The sequence below is a fragment of the Anticarsia gemmatalis genome, chromosome 16 (assembly GCF_050436995.1).
Source record: "Anticarsia gemmatalis isolate Benzon Research Colony breed Stoneville strain chromosome 16, ilAntGemm2 primary, whole genome shotgun sequence".
NCBI classification, from domain to species: domain Eukaryota; kingdom Metazoa; phylum Arthropoda; class Insecta; order Lepidoptera; family Erebidae; genus Anticarsia; species Anticarsia gemmatalis.
Genome location: NC_134760.1, coordinates 6,910,318 through 6,931,862, shown reverse-complemented (window position 1 = coordinate 6,931,862; position 21,545 = coordinate 6,910,318). Strand labels below are relative to the sequence as shown.

General features: G+C 36.2%; 1 protein-coding gene and 1 long non-coding RNA gene across 3 annotated transcripts in view; one reads left to right on the top strand and one right to left on the bottom strand.

Moving 5' to 3' along the window:
- Positions 1–21,545, top strand: part of RapGAP1 (Rap GTPase activating protein 1) — a 276,369-nt gene that overhangs the window by 78,050 nt on the left and 176,774 nt on the right. The window contains exon 2 of the mRNA XM_076124617.1: positions 15,168–15,368. Within this exon, the coding sequence (XP_075980732.1) occupies positions 15,295–15,368 (74 nt within the window). The 5' untranslated portion in view covers positions 15,168–15,294. The remainder of the gene's footprint in view (positions 1–15,167; positions 15,369–21,545) is intronic.
- LOC142979576 (uncharacterized) lies at positions 1,701–9,334 on the bottom strand. 2 transcript variants are annotated; one of them, XR_012959831.1, is made up of 4 exons: positions 9,221–9,334; positions 8,594–8,699; positions 4,563–5,259; positions 1,701–4,479 (listed from the first exon to the last, which is right to left on the bottom strand). It is a non-coding gene; the product is annotated as an uncharacterized LOC142979576 (long non-coding RNA). The 2 variants fall into 2 exon arrangements; XR_012959830.1 differs by having other exon boundaries at positions 1,701–5,259.

The window sequence follows — 21,545 nt, the reverse complement described above, 5'->3', positions numbered from 1 at the left end:
AAGTTGTGCAGTATGTAACTAGATACTCTTGACTTAAACTGATGGAATCGCCAAAATCGCATAGATATTGAAGAGAGGTGTCGTTTATAGATTGACGAATGAGTATTGACATATTTTAAAATTGAATTACATTATAAGAAGATGTATTGGACTTTATGCATGTATAGTCCTCGATATGCTCAATCTCTTTCGTTATTGTCATGGATTGTGTTTGATATAGATATGGATATTTTATAAGCATTAACAACGTGATTTTGAGAGTTGTGAGTCACTGGTATTCATAGTGATCTAATGCAAGATGTTCAATAAATTACGCAATGCGTGTCCTTCACACAGGACAAACCTACTGACATAACTTTATATAAACCGTTATATTTCTCGTTACTAAATGTACGTAGCAAAAAGGATTCTTCAACGGCCACAGCTCAAATGCCTTAAACCAAACAGAATTAAAACATTAAACTATGCAGATGCACACTACGCAGTTCTAAATCCTATCGTAAATAGTATGATTCACCGACATATACTGGTACATGATGTATGAAGTGTATGAAGTAACCTCACGATCGAGCGGCCCGTTCCGTTCGGCCTCACACCGATGCATCAAGTTTTCATTTTTAATCATCGATACCAGCCAACCGTGAATCGTTCAGTTACGAATCTCAACTTGATTATTTTATGCTTAAGAAATGTATATATTTACTTAAACTTAGCTTTATCTATTCAAGAATCTGGATTAGCAATTTCTTATTAGAATTTGAATTGAATTGTTTCATTTTTGTTATTTCGAACATAGAATATAATCATCTTTAAATTCCAGCTAAACGATTTACAATTGACAATGCATGAGAATTATCAACATCAATTTAAAGTAATTTCTACACGACTGTGTTCCTTACTGCAATTCAAAGAGGTAAAAAGTAACTATAAATATTAACTTATTCTTATAACAATACCTTTTAAACGACGTAATCCACTTTTACTTACCATATATCAATCAAGTAAGGTTTTCCAAAAATCTATTTTAGTTTCGTACATATAGCCACAACTTCTCAGCATACTTTCGTAGCTCCACAATGCGTGTAGCGGGAAGGAAATCAATATCTCGCTTAACACTATTATGATAGTTAGATTATCGCACAATAGGGTAACTGGTAGCCAAGTTTCTTCGCCTTTAGTTCAGATGTATACAGTTCATCGAGGCATATCGCGGCTGCTCTGTACAAGTCGATTAAATAGACTTTTGTATTACAAAGAATAGTTATAATACAGAACCTAGATCTCAGTTCTATCATTGATTCTAAATAACAAAATACTTCAGAGTTTTAGATTAAATTATTAGTTTACCAGTTAGCTTGGAGTTGTAAATTTGTCAAATAACCTCGATTTGGTGGACATAAATGCTTCTTTAAAGCTCAATATTTTTCGCATAATGCCCTATCCAACCGATATTAAACAATTTTTTTTTCTGTGTAGTGCTATATAGTGTAATATTTAGTATATACATATTAACCCTGCTGAAGTAACACATAAATCTATACGTAACTTAAAAATATTTGACAAAATAAAATTGTTAATCCGTAAAAATTATACAGGTGCTCATTTATTTGACATTTACTTCGTGTCTCTTAGGTACTTTCCAGTGAAAAGAAAGATCATTTATGTCACGGAATTCAGCAATTAAGCAAAAGAAAAGGTCGTCCAATTACACAATGAACACAGCTTTATTAGGTAGCCATCAGTATCTCAACAGTTTAAATATTAACAAAACAATAAAGAATAAATTTACAAACACAAGAATATCGACCGAATGCACAAAAGCCGTTCAATTTAAAGTGATGCTAAAAACTAAAAAGTATTTCTATCATGATAACTAAGAGTTGCCTAAATTTGAAGGACGTTTCTGCGCTTGGCCGTTAGATCAAGAAAATAATTGCAAACTTAATACTACCTAAAAATTACTTACTAATAACTGCTTTATAATAGCTTACATCGTAATTAATATACCTTGTCTCAAACCAGGCAGGGGTGTATTTACCCTAGGGCTAGAAGGGCTATAGCCCGGGGCGGCAGGCCGCGAGGGGCGGCCCAGGGGCGGCCCAAGGGCGGCCAGGAGGCCGCCTCGACGGCTTTGGTTTGGACATTTGGAAAAGTGAAAAAAAAAATTAAGACGTAACGCTAGAACGCGCCTGAGCCACCTTTTCCAAGTATGCAAGCCGCCCCTTATTCTTTCCTGAACTGGTTGGACCGTGTATTTTTTTCACGCCTCGGTTTTGTTATGTCTGAAGTAAGTCTGACGCCAACAAAAATATTTTAGTATTTAATTTAGCATACGTAGCCCTGCGCAAGGTAATTTCTAGAAGTTCTAACATGTACTCGCCTATCTAGAAAAATAATAAAGTTATACAGTCACCGGGGCGGCGACGAAGCGGTGGAACAGAACAGAATTCATTCTGTGACGGCGCGAAGCTTGTGAAGTGAAGCCAGTCTTTCTTGGAACTAATAACTATCTTGGGTCTCGATATGTTTCAATGTTGATCGACTCGCGTTGGTCTGCATCTTGTCGTGGTGAGGGGGCTTAGTAAGATTCAAAGGTTGGAGAAACAGTGATCGTGAGGAACAAAAAATTACTGTGCATGTCCCTCTGCTTGCAGAGGACATAGGTGCGGGACAGGTGAGCCGTCAGTGGGAGGACGGGCTCGGTGGGCACTCACACTGCCCCGAGCTGACGAAGAGGCAGGCCAGGCCGCTGCCGCCCTCGACAATCATCGGATATCGTAAACCCGCCCATTCTTGTCTGAGGGCCTTACCTTAACCGGCTGGGTCGCGAGGAGACCACCTCTGTAAAAATCCCGAGTAACTCTAGCAGTGGCACCCCCTTTAGGGACCATGCGTGGTCAGAGTTCATTCACTTTGCGAGGAGCTGGAGGGAATACCAGACGCAAGCGGCCACTGGGGCACCTCCCGCCCTCCAGTGGTATAAGGGTCACCGGAGTATGGGGCCTTCATCTAGGTGGAACGATACTTACCTCGCAGGAACTATTTGGATAATATAAATTTGAAAACGAACCCAATTGATATAAGTGGGAGAGGCGAGAAGCTCAAACACGAGGAGATCGGAGGCAAGAAGTCCAGTCGTCTTGACTGCATAGTGCATAGCATAGTTGCGGAGGGTCAGAGCACGCCCAGTTTTGCGCGATCCTCGTCGGAGAGGAGGAGGTCGAAGGTCGCTCGGGAGTCTTGTGTCGATTCCGACACTGGTTTCGACATGAGCGTGGTTTCGGATGCAAGTCATCTATCCGACAGCGGCCGCCTTTGGCGGAAGACGCGACCGCGCCCTGAGTCCGAGGAGTCGGATGGGGCGCCGAAAAAGAAAGCGCCGGGGTAGCGAGTGTCAGACAATGACCCCAAGGACAAATTCGCCATCCAGCTGGCGGACACCAAACTCACCAACCACCAGGCACTGGTGGAGGTGGCCGACAAATCTGGTCACCTCAAGGGGACCTTTATAAAGTCCTTTAAAACGCTGCCATTAACATCAAACTGGCAGTGTCGGAGTCGAGCAGGCAGTATGCCACGAAGGAGAGTCTAGCGCGTCAGGCAAGGCAGAATCATCGCTTGCAAGAGGAGGTCGACCACATGTAGCGAGAAATCGCTCGCTCGGAGCCTCACATCCGTCTGCCCCTAGTGGTGAGAAAGAAGGCAGGGGCACTTCCCGTCCCCGCTACTAGAGCGGTACAGGCAATGGCACCAACCCCCGTGCCAGAAAAGCCAGGGGCAGCGTCATCAGCTGCGCCAGATAACGCATCCGCCACGCCACCGCCACCGCACCGCAGATCACAGGTCCCCGGACCAAGGCGAAGCAGGGCAGACAGCCGCAGCCCTCTTACAGCGCGGTGGCTTCCAAACCGTCGTTCACTAACCCGACGGCTGCCAAAGAGTAGCAGTTTGTAGCGAAAAACAGCAAGGCGCCCAAGGCTATGGAAGCCGACAAAAAGGGCAAGAAAAAGAAGGCGCCCAAACTTCGGGCTCCGAAATCGACTGCAGTGTTCATCACGCTACAGCTGGAGGCGACAAAAAGCGGTGCCACATACAAAGACGTTATTGGGGACGCAAAATAAACCTGGCCGACATTGGAATAGTCCGCTTTGGGGGTTGCGGCTACGGGAGCTCGAACGTTCGAGCTCCCAGAGGTCAGGGGCCGGAAAAGCGGACGCCCTGGCCTCTAAATTGAGGGAAGTCATCAGGGAGTACACCTTTCGAGTGTCCAGGCCCACAAAGACCGCGGAACTGAGCATTACAGGTCTGGACGACTCAGCCTGCCCAGAGGAGGTAAAGGTCGATTAAAACCGATTTAATAAATAAAATTGACAATGTAAAAAACTAATTTGTTAAAATGAAAATAAAGTTTAGTTTTTTCATTCCTTGATGGGGCGGAAAGCTAGCGGAGCCCGGGGCGCGCCATCTTAAAATACGCCTCTGAAACCAGGCATCACAAAAACCATAAAACATTACCAATAAAATAACACAATTTAAGAACAAGTCTAAAACGAAACACCTACCACTCTTCGACTGATTCTTTCTTCGTCATCCTTTGAATAGTCTTACCATCAGTATTGATATGTATAACAACTTCTCTCCCAGTCACATTTGCTACATGACTAGACACAAGATCAAATACAATCTGCAGCTTTTCAACTAAAAGATCAAATTCACCTTCTTTTGATTGGATCATCTCCCGACTTTTCGAAGAACCACCACTATCTTCTATTTCTTTCGAAATGTTTTCTGAGATCTTCTGCGCTAAAGAAAGTATTGCTGTCTCACTCTTTCCAATGTGTAGTCCTTGTGTAGAATATCTTGAATTAAGGTATTGAATCACTGCTTGGTTTAGCGTATTCCAGGCTCCCATTGGACTGATCTTGACCAGCACGTTCCAGTTTCGAGGAAACACCGATGGTTCGACTAAATAGAGGGCGCTTAAATACTTCTTGCTTAAAAGTGATATGAATAAGTTCCGTGGACAAGGAATATTTGGGAGGTCAGGATTGTATATGTGGATTTCTGTTTTAGGAGGAGTATCCATTTCCTCTCTTTATTATTTCCTTTTCTTTAATATTTTATCTTGCTGTAATTTTTATCAAGATTTAAGCCAAGTATGTTATGAAGTCACTTGTCATTCAACCATATACGATGACAATATTTTTCCTCAAGATGCAACAGGTCATGTTTTCTGAATCTGCATAATTTATTTCACGCCTGTAAAGAAAACAAAACAAATTAAATTACATTGTTATAGTAGGAACTAACTTATGGTTATTATCGTTAAGTTTAAATCTTTATGATCCTCCCCGATGATCAATAATATTGTACAATTTGTATTAACCGTTTAGGGTTTATATTGTCATATATATTTGACATATAAATAGGTACCCATTGTTTCATTTTCTTGCAAAAGTATTTTGTGCAATATTATGAGACTAAAGGCGGCCAAATATCTACCAGACCTAAGTGTATTTTACATTTAGAATTTGAATTCTTGCAGTCTTTTGCAATGCAGCTGCTATACCTCGTACCGTAGTTTTTATTTTCAGTAAAAAGAACGTTACACTCGAGCTGAACTCGTTTTTGGTTCACCTATAAAACCACATGTAAACGTTTAATTGTCTCTCAGCTTCTTGTGTGGTCTTCACATAGTTGTGCAATATAAAGCACAAGTTTTATTAAAACCGCTATAAATATACTGAAAGGCTTTACTTGTAGTCGCCGACTCCTGCGGTTCACTTGACATACGGCCATTATGTACGAATAAAATACATGATTTTTTCTGTTAACTATAATGGGTTATTGCGTTTCTGTGTATTAGAAATGTTAGTTTTAAGTAGGTGTGTTGTTTTACATTTATTCTTTTAGAATGTAGGTATAGACACCATAAAATATTTTTAAAGGAACTTTATTACTGTACTTTGCGGTTTCTTCACCTTTATTACAGTGAACCCTACTGTGACTGGAGTGAAAGGGCGCTATGAAAGATGTTTTTTTTTTATTATTTTCTTGGAAGACTACTTTTTAAACGTGACTAATTGATATGATTTACTTTATTTTCAAATAACTTTCATGTGATATTATAATTGTTAGCTGCTAGTATGAACCTAAACTAAGACCAAATTTAGGCGTCATAACAAGCAATCTATATGCAATACTAGCGAAGCGTCTCAATCCTAATTAGTTGGTATGATGTCATGTTTGTGTACTCATCCCGGAACAGACTTGTGTAGGAGTAAATATATTCGTCATGACCAATATGCTTATTATTATTGCTTTGTGCAAAATTGCTTGTATGGTTCTAACGCCTTTATTGATACTGATATTTTTTTATATTATGTATATCCCAACCCGCACTTGACCAGGTGGACTCAAAGCCTAACGCCTCCCTCATTATGGGAAACCCTTGCCCAGCAGTGGGACATTAATGGGTTAAATAATTATAAAAAATAATAATAATATTTTTTTATATAATTGGAGTACATTTACTTTACAGCTTTGTACTTTCGCATTAAATATTGTCAGCATACAACAACTAGATTGTGACTGAAACTTTTGCCACAAGCGAAGGGTCTTAATAAGAGTTTATCAAAAAATGCCACGCGATCGAAACCATGATAGAAGGCAGAAGTTAAGTACAAACTGATAACTCTGTCCTTATTTTTACAACCGACTTTCTTCCACTAGAGGAAACAATCATGCTTCACAGTCGTCAAAGTTAATGCTACTGAAAAAATATCGACAAGGACCCGTAACTGTAAGTGTACCCAATAAATGACTTGCCCAAACACATTGAGAACGGTTACAGTTATTTCCTTAACGTTATTTGACTTCCTTTCAATATCATTACTCCTAAAAGGGTTCAAATACGATTGGTGCCTCAATGATTAATCAAATCTACTGGGAATCTTAAAGCTGTGACCAAAACTTGGTTCTCTGATATCCTTCTGAAACTTAACACAATTTAATACTATCACACGTTCATATTGTTCTGAAGGATTATAGTTATTGTTATTCGGCGAAACTTCGGATTTGTGCTGTCTCTTTCTCCCGCTAGAAATATATGCGCGACAGAACGAGATAGCCAATTAGTTATTGGTATAGATCTAGAAGTTTGGGGTTAACTAAATTTGATACAAGTACTAAATAGTGACGCAAATCTCGATTAATTTAGAACACAACTATGAGCCTCAACCTGTCTAAAGTTTGTACTATTGTGAAATCTATTAAAACCACTACAATACTATAAAATTAAAAATTACATATCTAGTATAAGAGTTACTATTTACTGATATTTAGATTGTAGAATGTATGTTAAATTTATATAGCAAACTGGTCGGCAAAATTAATCCTCCCTCAAAAAATTTTTCGTCATATTTTTCCCTCAAAAGATTTGTCTTAAACTTACAAATTACTAGTTAAACTAAGCATGATAGTTGCGTACGATCGGTAATTACTCACAAACTTTCTTATAAATTATTAAAGACGTTCTATCTCTTGTAGATACTATAATTTTAAGCCTTAATACAAAATTGCTGAGCATTTTACGTAAAGGGACGATACTTCAGTCATAAACGGCTCTTTTCTCAGCAGCCGGTAACCTGACGGCAGCAATAACCCGGTTATGATGGTTATAAATTTTTCAATGAGCTTCTTACTTTGTGCTCAAATTTAATTTTATTACGAATAATATTTTTAATTTTCTATTGGACATAGTTTGTAGCTTGTAATATGTATTGATATATATTAATTTGATGTATGTCGACAAGTAATTACAGAACATTTTTTTTTAATATTTTTATACCTAAATTGATCTGAATGTAAGATTGAAGTGGCGTTCTCTGGTCTCTGAATACCCCTATGGGACGAAGGCGTGATTTTACTTTTACTGAATTAAATTGGATTTTTAAAGTATTCGTCTTTACCCTTGCACCGCTCTGCGTGCAATGAGTCATTGACAATAGAAACAGCTATCGGTACGTTTCTAACGGCAGGGACCGATACCGATAATACACAATAGCACCCCCAAAAGTAACTATTGTTACAAAAACACAGGTAATAGTTCTGAATCGCGCTATTAAAGTTTTACAAATTTTTGACTATATATACAAAATAGAGAATAGGAATAGTAGGCGTCCGTTTCTTCGCATTGAATCAGTTCTCGGGAGCTGACCAGAGTCCCGTGACTTCTAAGGTTTGGTTGTATGCCTACCTTTGCCTGCCCAGTGACCTACCTCTTTAGACAGTCCCGGTATTTGGCACTGAGTGCGTACTAGGCAGTCTCAACATCAATGACGAAGAATTTTTGACGACCTTTTGATGCCGAGAATTTTTAATCGAATTAAGCGTCCTTTTCTTATAAAAAGCCACCTCGAGTAAGAATTCTTTTTGATGTAAAAATAGAAATTAAATTGTTGTTTTTGACAATCTTGATTTAGTTTTAATCATATTTCAATAAAAGGATCTAAATGTGTAACATTTTTCTATCACTTATATGATATATACAGTTTGTATATTGCATGTGTTAGGTAATGCTTTAGTTACTTACCTTATTTAATTAGTTTTATGGGATCATAATGAAAGACTGATGTTACATGGTTCGATTGATGATTGTGCACCCAGTTCCAGCTCAGCGTAATTAATGAAGGCGAATCCTGAAAATGGTTTTAATTAAACACATTAAAACATATCAATATCAAAGACCAACTGGTAAATAAAGATTTACTTATAATACCAGTGGTATTGGGATCATGACACCAAATGTAGTAACAGTCAAAAATGGATATAAAAGTAAATTAATGCCATTGGTGCCAGTGGAAATGTAATTAATCAAGAAAAAATACGGATACAGATGAAAAAAACATAAAACAACAATTACAACGACCTAAAATACACCGAAAACTTTCTAAAATTAGGACTGAGTACACAAAATTGGATTTGTAACCTCGTACCTGTGTATAACGCGGCTAATTTACATCCCTAAGTGATAAATGATATCAGGCGTCACTCCCACGCGTCTATTCCTCTGTCTAATAAAGCCTTCGTGTAATAAACACGACCAAGTTATCCTCATTACACTTACTCCATTTGCTTTTGCTCCTGTGCGAATACAAGCCTAATTAAAAACCAATAACATTACGCCGCGAGAAGCATTTACAAATTAAATTGTACTCACTCTGAAATATATGTAGTAATTCTACTTAGCAACAGAATATCCATTCACTTTCGTATAAAATAATTAATTAAAAACATTCTATCGCGTCGTTCACAGTTTAGTTTTAAAAATGTATATCTTACGTCAGCTAATCGAAGTTTTCTGATTACCCGCGTTTAGAAAATGTTACTTTAAATTCCGAACATATTATATAGATGTCGCTGTTGATTATACTATTAGAACTTTTATTTAAATAACGAAATAGAATTGCATACTGTTGAAAAATAAAGGCGTCCTAATTTAAAATAATGTTTGTTACTGTTTATCTTTTTAATCCTAGCTTTGTAACAAATAGGGTCGATCAATTTCTGTCATGAATACTCATGAGTTCTGACACGCGATATCAGATGTTTTCAATAACTTAACATAAATAACTAAGTCAGTTGATATCGTTCGGGTGTCTCGCTCTTCTCGGGAAGTCACATATAATGTGGCAAGAGATAACGATGTTTGATATGTTCCCGAGCCAATACTGTGCCCTTAGTGCAGTTCAAAATTTGTACAAAGACTTGTTGTGTGCTGCCCTGGCAGATTTAAGGGGGCCGGGGGAGAGGTTAGCGCCGGACTTTCTCCCTCTGTCCTAGTGGTCGGAGTTCAGTGTTCTGTTCTCGCCTCCACCGTAGAAGAGTTTGATTGACACCTTTTTTGGTATTTCTTATGATTTATATTAAAATTATTTTTATCAAGGAGATTTTATTTGTTTGTATGTCGTATGGTTAGTGGTCAACATAGTGTCAAAGTTGTCCAAGCCGCCCGAGAAGCCTTTGACATGGCTTAACTTTATTTGTTTAATAATTAGGTTTTTAAAATAAATCTATGACGTCTTAATATCCTAAAAAGTTTTAGTATTTCCGTGAAAACATTGCAGAATTTTAGTCACTTTTGCATTAATATTTAACAGTACGGACTCAGTTGCGCCCATCAAAATTTTCGTGTACGGTATAAGTAATGTTTGCCTAAAAGATAGCATATTTCGAAGTGTTTGCGGTAACACATGGTTTCGGTATAAAGTCTACAAAACTTTTGTCATTGATTTGAAAACTTGTTGAACATACCGAAACGGTCCTCTGTATTTCAAGTAAACTTTCATAATGTATTGCGCGAATTTTCTTGTGTTTACCACAATGTGTAATGTTACTGTTAACGTTTGGAATCAGAAAAATAATATAATACTAAAATTCTCTTTAAAATCTAACTGACTAAAAACATGTAGCTTTTGCATCAGTATGTAGTAGCAGTAAAGCATTTAGTCGATTTCTTCAAAGTAATTCTAGAAAATACAAAACGCGTACCGCATACAAGCAAAAGGATTTACGAGATTGAATATATTGGCGTGTGTTTGCTTACAACCAGCTGAGGACAAGGGCAATCTGGACAGATATTTATTAGAAAAACAATAATCTGTGATTGCATTTAATTCGTAAAGTATCTTTTTATCTTATCAAAGAAAATAAATTAAAGTGTTGCCTCGTCATCATTGTATCTCCAGTCAGCCCAAAATTTTCTACCAAAAGTCACACCTCCAGAATTCACACTTTAGCAGTAACATAAACAAAATGGTAGATACTAAATAAGTACTGTTTGTCGGCAAGGTCACAAAGATACTTTGTGTAGAACATTTCTTATCTGTTGCCTTCTTCTGCTAGATAAGAATACTTGTATTATTCAAGCATTATTAAAGTGAGCACCTGCGCCAAACAAACGTCTAAGAATTCGTCTTTGTTTTTTGTCTCAGTTTAAAGTTGCCAGTAACATCTGTATGTATCTCGTTATAAATGGACTGTATTTATCAAAGAAAAAATATGAATATTATTTTTTAATGAATCGGAGGAGCTCGTGGCTTAGTTTACAACAGCCGCACGGATCGATCTCTGAGGTTAAGCTATGCTTGCCGAGGTTGTTCCGTGGATGGGTGACCATCTTATACATATCGAGTTCCTCCGTGTTTCGGAAGGCACGTTAAATTGTGGGTCCCGGCTGTCATTTTCGAAGATCTTTGACAGTCGTTAACAGTAGTCAGAAGCTTGAAAGTCTGACAACCAGTCTTACCGAAGGGTATCGTGTTAATACCCAAGTAATTGGGTTGTGGAGGTCAGATAGGCAGTCGCTCCATGTAAAACACTGGTATCCAGCTGCATCCGGTGAGACTGGAAGCCGACTCCAACATAGTTTGGAACAAAGGCTAAGCGAATATATATATATATATTTTTTAAATTATGAGTGTTTCGTTAAACCAGAAGCTGACTTAACTATACGCTGAAGACTTGAAGACTAATACGTTCGTACAATTTTATATAGGGCTCTTTGAAAAGCAAAACAAACTGTTAAGTAACTTAACTCTCATAAACAAGGATAGTGTAAATGCTTTACTTAATGTATAAATAAAAAGTTCACGGATCAGTGTCTTTAATATTATAAGATCTTGTTGCATTTGACAGAAATGCTCTGAAAGTGTTTGAAAAATTGTCACGTGGTATTTTACTCTTGCTTCGTAAAAGAGAAGTCAAAATTTCTACATCGGTGGTGTTGAGTGCTGCGCACATCCCTTTCCTCATCAAATAGCAATTCGCAATCCGATGCAACTGATCCATACTCCAGAGTACTTCACGTTCAATCCAATGGGTTGTGGGCCTTCAAGGTCACACTTACCGCGTAGAAACGGACCTCCCCACAAATCTATACAAAATTCCGTATACATGGCAAAACTCTCCGAAAACTTTACTAGCGCGAGTTAGAACAGGTAAAGAAACTATTATATTTCTAGCACATTTCTCAAAATCGGGGAAACGCACAAAAAATCGGCGCGTGCGCAGGTAGGTACTAGGAGGCAAAAAAATTGGGTCCATCCATGACGACAAGATGTTAAACACTTATATAAAAACTTTTCAACCACAGTGTGGGCTGTAACGTTTATTCAATATCACGCCTGTGTTACTCAAAATATTTGACGACAGCATAGACGCACCCTCATATGGCCAGATGCAGTTTGGTCGTATGTAATGATAGGCGAGTCTATCACATTTAACGACCATGGTCAATATTCTGTGTATGGATGACATCATTTAATGATTTCAATACGAATTGCACTTTTTGTCTGAATTAAAGCAAGCAAAGTAAGTAAAAGATAATACTTGTCATCAATCAGTGGATAGATAGGGTATTGAAAACGGCCGTTAAGCCTCACATTACTGAACTCCGACGTTTAACTTTGAGTTCTAAAATAAAATATACAATGTCGTGTAAATAAAAACAACATAGTCTCAAAATGTCCTCTTCGTCTTTAATTAAGAGTGATCAAAACTTCGGCCATGGCTCTTGAAAAAAAACTTAAAAAGTAATTAGTACGGCAAGTTTGTTTTCATTATTCAAAGGAGAAGTCTTGAGAAGTTAATTCGTGTTAGATTAAGAAGGTCGGTCTAATGGTAATGTACAACGTGAGACTGTATTTTTTTCTTGAGTGATAAACGAGATAAATTTGCGGTTTTCAATATATCTTAACTAAAAACCTGCAACATTTCAATCTATAATAGAATTAAAAAGTTTTGGCAACAAGTTTTTTTATAATAATAATAATATATTCTCTGAGTTTGTTGTCAATCGACGATGGTTCATAAGTCCAATGCTAATCTTATAGAATCTGGGAAAAAGTCATTAACCCCCATCATAATGTTTAGCTGTTGTTTAAATGTTAAGCCGAAGGATGATTGTTCCAAAACAACAGCGCTTAGACCACAATCGGGCCCAACTTTAATATTCTAGTCAGCAAGGACAATTTTAAGTTGGGCCCGGTTTTTTCCTTTAATTTGAACAGTCAAAAAACCAAGTAAAAGTCTTCAGATGGCAATAAAGTTGGCACCTGGTACATTGACCGGTAATCAAAAGATCTTAAGATCTAACATGACCACATGAACTACAACGCCATTTGCTATGTCCCAAGTATTATTTGTCGTATTTACTTTGTGGTTGTGGTCCTCAAAAGGTTCCAATTTAAAGGCCGTATTGGCATGTAATTTACAACTATTGTGTTACATAGTTACATATTATTATTTGCTTAATAGAAGTGTCAATCAACGGGAAACAATTTCCGTTTACAAAGTGTATGTGAGTTTGCTATGTAGATTAATCAGAACAGAAATGCCTACCTTTTACCACGTAATATATTTTTTACCAACTAGATTACATGTCTAGTAATACTGGTGAGTAAAAAAGTATAAGGTAACCACAGAACTATCTTTATCGGAATAGTAAAGTCTTGTAAAGTTAGATTTTGTTTGAATAATTCGTATTACCTTTTACTGCATTTCGTTCTTTGTAATCCCTTATTGTCCCACTGCTGGATAAAGGTCTCCTATCAAACGAGGGAAAAGCTATGCCTTGAGTCAACCACGTTGGCCAAGTGCGGGTTTCCATACGTTCAAGAATTGGCTTAAGAATTATTTGGCCTTTGTTTGCTCATCACATTAAATACGAAATGTTAGACTTAAAGCATTATATCGATCACTTTCTAAAGAGTTAACAGTGAATATGGCCAAGCACGAACATAAACAAAAACTGTAACTATCGTGACTACATTATTGCTATATACTTTTACTGTCTTTTGTCATCACGACGTGTCACGACACTAATTATGGCTGCCTGACTGATTACTTTGTTTTTACTCCAAAATACTTTATTAATGATCAACTAGTAATTAACGTATGTTGTTTTTATTATTACAAACACAGTAAAAAGTAGCCAGGCTTAACATTTTATTTAACTTGAAATAATATTTAAAATAATAAATATAAATCTAAATTCAGATGACAAAAAACATTCTAGGTTATCAAATTAAACATTTAATAAACCACTCAAAAGTATTTTTTGATTTCAAATTTACTACAAAATTAAATGGAAAACCGAAATCAATTAGAAATCCGATCATATTTTTTTCGTAACTAGTCTTCAATATTTTCTTGCCTACACAAATATTTTGTTTGAAAGTAGATCCTTAGTCAAACTACTTCAATTCGTTAATTAACGACTGAAGAAGGCTATAAGTTTCACAAAGTACACAGCACTTGTAAAAGTTCTTATGAATTCTATAACTACGATGATCGTTTTAATTTTCTCATTCGCTGTATTATTGGCAAACTTTGTGCTCGTATTACTAGTTCGAAATGAGTTTCGCATGCACCTCTGAACAATATAGAGATAGATTGTTTTTATTAGATATATTTATTTTGATAAAGCCATGTTATGAAACTATCAATTACAATAGACCATGACTGTATAATAATTTCAAATTAATTAAATTATTAAATTAAATTATGTAATTTGCAATTACAGTGATTGATTTGTAATGACAGAAGTGAAAAAGTAATAAGTCTGTAATTTTAAATTCTTTAACATGTTTATTCGAATGATAAATGCGTGTTGTTTGAGTCCGATGTCCTATTGCAAAGCATCATATCGATAACCCAGTTTCGTAATATAGGAAGTAAGTTTCGTCATCCCTCAACGATCAAGCATTAATCTCTTCATCTCTCCTAATCACATGTCCAAACTATGGCAAACAACTCCTTGATTTCTGCCAAACACGCGAGTAACGGAATTGTGAATTGCAATGCACAAAATATCCATATCTATAATAATACATAGAAGAAGTTAAGTTTAGAAGTTGTGTCTGAAACATTCATTCAAATTGTTTACCATACCTTTTTAGATTCTATGAGTAATCATTTTAAAAATAAAAGTTACCTATCCAAGACATCATCTCATTCCGGTTAAGCAGTAAAAATCAGTCATGATAGTATATTATTATGATAATATGTATTTTGGTCCATTTTTAGCATGTTTATCTGTAAATACTTTGCTACAACGCAGTCAATATAAAATAGCCTTTTAAAAAACCTATTTTCTTCTCTTGCAGGTGGAAGCATCATCGAAGAACACCAGAAGGATCGTAGTGTTAGTGACATAGTACAACAAAAGTGAATGTATAACAAAGTGTCAGTGTGTACAAGTGAGAGCAGTCGCCTGTCATGTGACGCAGTACGATGCTCAAGATACAAATGTTAGAGTCCATCGTCAGTAATGATGCTGATGAGAACCAGGAGCAGCAGCCGAACGGGTAAGTTATTCTAAGACTTTATTAAAAGAAAATAGTATTAAACAAACGAGCTGATTCAGCAGGATTTTTTTATAGTGTGTGTGTGTGCATAATACACCGGTACATTCTCTGTTCCCTCACTATTAGAGTCCAATAAGCTAGTATACACACCAGGACGAGTTCAGGCGCAAGAAGCTTTACGTACTCTTCGAGGCACGGAGGTTCCTTATTTCCTGGTAATTCACTGAAAATTTCTTAACAGAAAATTTACTAATAACTTTATGACTCGGCCTCTCCGTAGTCGCATACACGAAGGATTAATAGGTAAAATTTTGTTTTATCAGTAACCACCAAAATTATCTCCAAGACTCTTAATCCCGTAAAGCCATACGTGAAAATTCTGTATGATAGCGGCTTCATCTTTTACAATTCACCTACGTTCCACTTCCACTAGTATCGATCTTCTACGAAATAACCGTCCCGGTGGCGCCGGTATAATTTTGCAAATAACTTTTTATTGGGACATCACAGATCGTTGTTTTCCACCCTACTACGACAGGTTGGGACACGACAAACAAATTAATAAAATGTTTTCATAAATGCCTGGAACTTTATTGGTGTGTCTACCTAAGTTTAAACGCCATTGCCTTTTAAATAAATAAAGGTTTACTGAATAAAAATTTGGGATTCGAAGGAATGCTTTTGGCGTATTTTTAAAATATTGCGTCGGGTTTTAAAATTGCGACCGGCAATAAAATTGGAAATTTAAAAATAGTGTTTATAAAAGTTGGTGTATCAAACACACATTCAAAAAAACCGCAAAAGCGAGTACTTTCTTGGCCGATGTCAAACATCCGACAAAGATAACTTGAGGAACAAACACGTTTGGAATGTGTAAAAACTAATCAAAACCGAACTTAAAACCTTTAATATATTGCCCTCTCGTTCCAGATAATATTAGTCAAGAATATAGGTGCAATGTAAATCTTACCAATCTTTAATAAACCTTCCAGAAAATCGGCGAAGCGCATAATTCTGATATTCTATATCCAGACCAAATATCCTTGTGCTGGGGTTCATAGCAATAATTCAACGGGCGAGGATCTGAACTCCTGACCCCTAGATCGTAAGTCAACGTCTTTACCCGTTGGACTGTTATTGCTGAGAATTTAATTCGACGAAAGTATAGCCTAGGAAATAAATGGTAATATAAACTACATAAATGAGGTAGGGTTAAATAAAAGGGTGCAAACAAAATCAAAAAGAAGCAACATGATATTAAATAAAGTAAATAAAAGTTTTGGAGAAGATAAAAGACACTCAAAACTCTCGAAAGACTTCCCAAAGAAAACAGTAGTTACAGAAATTCCGTGAAAAAAATGATTCGTATAAATAGTTGCCGTCAGCATTCTTCGCAAAGACCTTAATATCACTAACATGTTAAGGTGTGCAGTACAAAGGTGGTATCATAACTCTGATCTTCCACTCCATACATTCCGTTCGACCTCGCCCCCTAGTAAGAGAACATTGAACATTGTTTGCGCTCGTAAAAACTAAATGAAAACAGAGAGCTCTGTGGCGTCGACGCGCCGTTCCACGGCGCCCGCTCTCGACAACAACAAAATCTAACATGTTTTATGTCCAACGACTGAATAGCATCTTATGATACTACTAGCTGACCCGCGCAACTTCGCTTGCGTCACATTAGAGAGAATGGGTGAAATATTTCCCCGTTTTTGTAACATTTTTCGTTGCTTCTCCGCTCCTAATGGCCGTAGCGTGATGTTATATAGCCTAAAGCCTTTCTCGATAAATAGACTACAAGAATTTTTCAAATCGGACCAGTAGTTCCTGAGATTAGCGCGTTCAAACAAACAAACAAATTCTTCAGTTTTATAATATTAGTATAGATTAGTAATAGGTATTTTCTATACCTAATATTCAGTAGGTGAATATTTTGTAATCCCGATATATTCTTTTGAATTCACATTGTATGCGATTTTATTCTGTCGTTACCACAGCGCGCAACTCGTACGTGCGTTCGATCCTGACATGAGGAAAATATTTTTGTTTGGCTACAGATGTTTTTGGAGATAGTTCGTGATTTATATTGTGTCATTCTTATCTTTGTGGCTATTTCCTGTGTATCTGATATTACAGGTAGATTTTTAGCTTATGTTACATTGAATTGAATAAGGATAAGACCAAAAAATATCCACATTAGGTTTTTATTCGAATAAAAAGTGTCAAATGATATACTCAGTAGGGTCGTCCAGCTAACACATAGCACAAATATATAAATATCGCCAGACTTTTCGCACAGAGCAAGGGCACACAACGGTAAGTACTTTAGATATACCTCTTACTTAGTAATGCCTCTCTAGAGCACCGTACCGTTGTAGTACAGGAGATACTTCGACCAGATCTCCTACTGGCTTCCTGAGTAAACAACGGACACCCATTTTATATTTAAAATTTCCGTCTAATATATGACTGGCTGCATGAAAACTTCAATAGCGCGTTTTAGGACTGACACAATAATTTATGGCCACAGATACCAAACTATTTGCGGGTAGTTGAAAATTATGTTGTGACGTTTTGTTATGATTGTCGCATGTGTATCGTAAAATTTATTACAGAAAATTTATTCGTTATGCAATTTTAACTAATGGAACGATAATATAAAGTAATTTATGAATGTTTATGTAAAACTGTGTTATTATGTAGATTGTTTGTTATTGTTTTATGTGGAAAATCGATAAACAATGGAAGGGAGCAGAGAACTATTAAACATTGCTTATTAACAGATTCTGTCCGATTTTGTGTCCGTGGAACGATTTCCCGGGTAAAAACTATCCTTTATATGTTCATCCAGGTTATAAACTATCTGTGCACAAAATTTCATCGAAATCCGTGCAGTAGATTTTTCGTGAAAGAGTTACAAACATACAACATAAAACTTTCATATTTATAATAGTATGATATTGTTCTAAAAACCTCACGTAGGTACTTCAAACAAAACGTTATACGAGTCTGTACGAATATTACGAAAATCATTTGTTTTTTCAACAAATTACAGGAAATAGTGCGATTAAGCATCGTAGTGATCTATGGGCCGCCGTGTTACACGTATTCAATCATAGTTAATTTCCAATTCAGTCCATTATCCAGTATTTGATACCTTTAATTATTCAGTTTTTAACCGTTAACAATGATAATTTGACCTCAGAGCAGCTAATTTTTATATCTGATTTTCAGATGAATTGACTTGGCGATCAGGCTGTATTTTTATCGCCATATTCATAAAAATATACGAAATTATGAAAGGCTTATAAACATTTTTGTTTCTTTCACTCCTTAGCGAAATGAAAAAGAGAAAACATAATATTGTAGTAGTTTTTTTATTAAAATAGGTTTAAAGTGTATTTGTGAATAAGAGGGTTAGTCTAGTGTAGATTATTGTGGTTATTTTCCTATAACATTACGGGTAAATTTACTATGACTAGAAATATGGATATACTCTGTTCAATCTTAAGACATCTAATTACGCGACACACTGTTTAGTAAAAGGCGCAAGGTAACGACAATGTTCCGCCCGATCGCACTTAATTTTCAATCATCGAACGATTCATTAAAACCGGTATGCTCCATTCACACAATTAAGTCGGTACATTTGCAATTAACTCAGTTACTGCTGTTATACAACGGTGTGCCACCGATATTCCGTTCTGAGCGCCAACCGTAAAATATCGCGATAGAAAAAGCGTTCGTGTGTACATTGTTTATGATTGATTTTGTTGTATGCTTTTAAATTATAACTGCTATAAGCTTGCGTTATAATTATGGGTTGCTTAATTTATTTGTCTCTAACGTCCAAATAAATTATTATTGTTTACAGCTTGTTTGCTTAACTATAAATCTCTTCACAACATCATAAATTTGTCACTCAAGTAAAATAACTCGCCAATTAGCATACGTTATATTATGTTTGGCCAATTATAACTTAATGACAAAAATTAAATCAACTTTTATAATTAAATGTTCACGTTATATAGTAATATATTTTCCAAATATCGGAGTTGATGAACTTGAACGCAAATATAACAGTCGTTAATTTACATGTCTAAGTTACTTCACTTGTATATTAAACTTGAATTTACCAACCCTGTTAGCCACAAGCAAGGAAGTACAGGCCCAGTACATATAATATCCAAACTTCAAACATAACAGCGCTATTCACCCCAGGGCTGCCCTTATGAACGCCAGAAACCACCACACTAATCCCGAGTTAGAGAATTACTGAGAAAATAGCAACCTGGCTTAAGTTGACCGTCAAAATAGCTATCACGTTATAACGTCAAATAGCAGTTTACACAAAACATGGATGATAATTTCCACAAAGTAAACGGAGGGAAATCTGTTTTCTAATGGTGAGAAAAGAAATTAAAACCGCACGTTCTTGATGACTTGGCAGTCTGATTCTATTTTCTTCGCTGTGACAAAACATTGTGTTTAACGGATTCATGCAATGATATTATAATTTCATAGATGGCATTACGCATTTGATATTCAAAACAGCACACGAAGGTGACACGTGGAAGTGGTATAGCATGATTTATTTATTGGGAGCAAAAGAGAGACAAGCATAGAACAAAATAGATTTTTTTTCAGATCTTGAAGCTTGAGGCTAGAATACTAAACCTAAATTGGCTACCTAAATTGTTTTTTAGCTTAGTTATAAGATAGTTAAATCTTCCTTACCAATTTTTCTTACGAACTTAATATTTCTCACGATGAAACGGGAATTTGGCAAACATGCTCGAAAATCAGTTTACAGTATAATAACGGGCACGGTCATATTTTCCACGGCGGAAATTATGAGTCAATGTACATACAATCAATAATTTAAGTTCCTACTTAAGTAAGTACCTATTAATTTACTAATTAATTGCCCCCGATTTTACGGTAGCAAAACGTAATGAGGAAACTTGTGTCAAAGTTTTCTTCAAAAATCGACAGGCATATTGTGTTTGTTATGATCGTTATAAATAACATTTTAATGACTGAATTTTGGTAAGTGTTTCTTATTGCAGTCAATAGCAAACTCGGTTGGTACTACATATTATTATATTATCATCAATGCTGTAAAATTTTAAGACCAACTGATTCTAAAACTGACTCTAAAAGAGCCATTTTATTACACACCCGCAGACGGTAGATATAGGACAATCTACCTGTACAATAAATAATTTAACAGTATTTTTATGGCTAGTCTGCTTCATATTCAGTACTCCCAAACTTCAATTATAATTTCGCTCGAGCATATTATGTGTCAAAGTTCCTTTGTAGGACAACAACTGCAAATATGTGCTGAACATTTCGACATATCCGAGCAGTATATCTCTCAGTTGACGCGTACAACAAGGCTGGACAAATTTATGGCGCGTTGGTGACCCCATGTGTCCTGATGTCCGTTTGTTCCGTATTAGTTTTGTTTATGAAGGGCTTAATGTCTCTCACGGGATCCGAACCTTACCGCGAATAAACAAATTAAGCTGTGACCTATCTCGAGTTGGACCTTACATGAGTTGTTGATATACTATAGAAGGCATATTTTTGATATGGAATTGGTATATTTTATTTATGTTTTATAATTTTAGTAAATAACAACGAGGCAGAAATAAATTTCTGTGTAATCTCAAACAATTTGTAAATTCATAACTTTATTATTATAATGTCCTATTCGTTCCGATACTGTGTTTTACATGCCATGAATTAAAGATATCTAAACGTCAAATTCTGTGGGGAAATATCCGTACCTATATTCTGTGGCGGGTTTTTAGCGGAACGGCAAAAACTCAAATAATTCAGCAGCGTCTATCCGCCTGTCCATTCTCCGGAACACACAAATGAAAATTCATTCGTTTTTAAAACGATCTTGATGAAATTTTCCTGGAAAGTGTTCATTATTTCGAAGCAGAGAAAGAAACATATTATTTTTTTGGGAATCACCCCACGTATTTTCTTTGAAGGGAGTTTTTCTACAGGGAATTTTGTAAATATTATAACATCCATACCGCTCGGGGGAGATTTGCAATCGTGCTGCATTGTTTGTTTATAAATTCTATCATCAAATCCTAGTAGCAGAATATAGAGACCAATAGATACCGCTTATAAAAAAAAACAACTAGTAATATT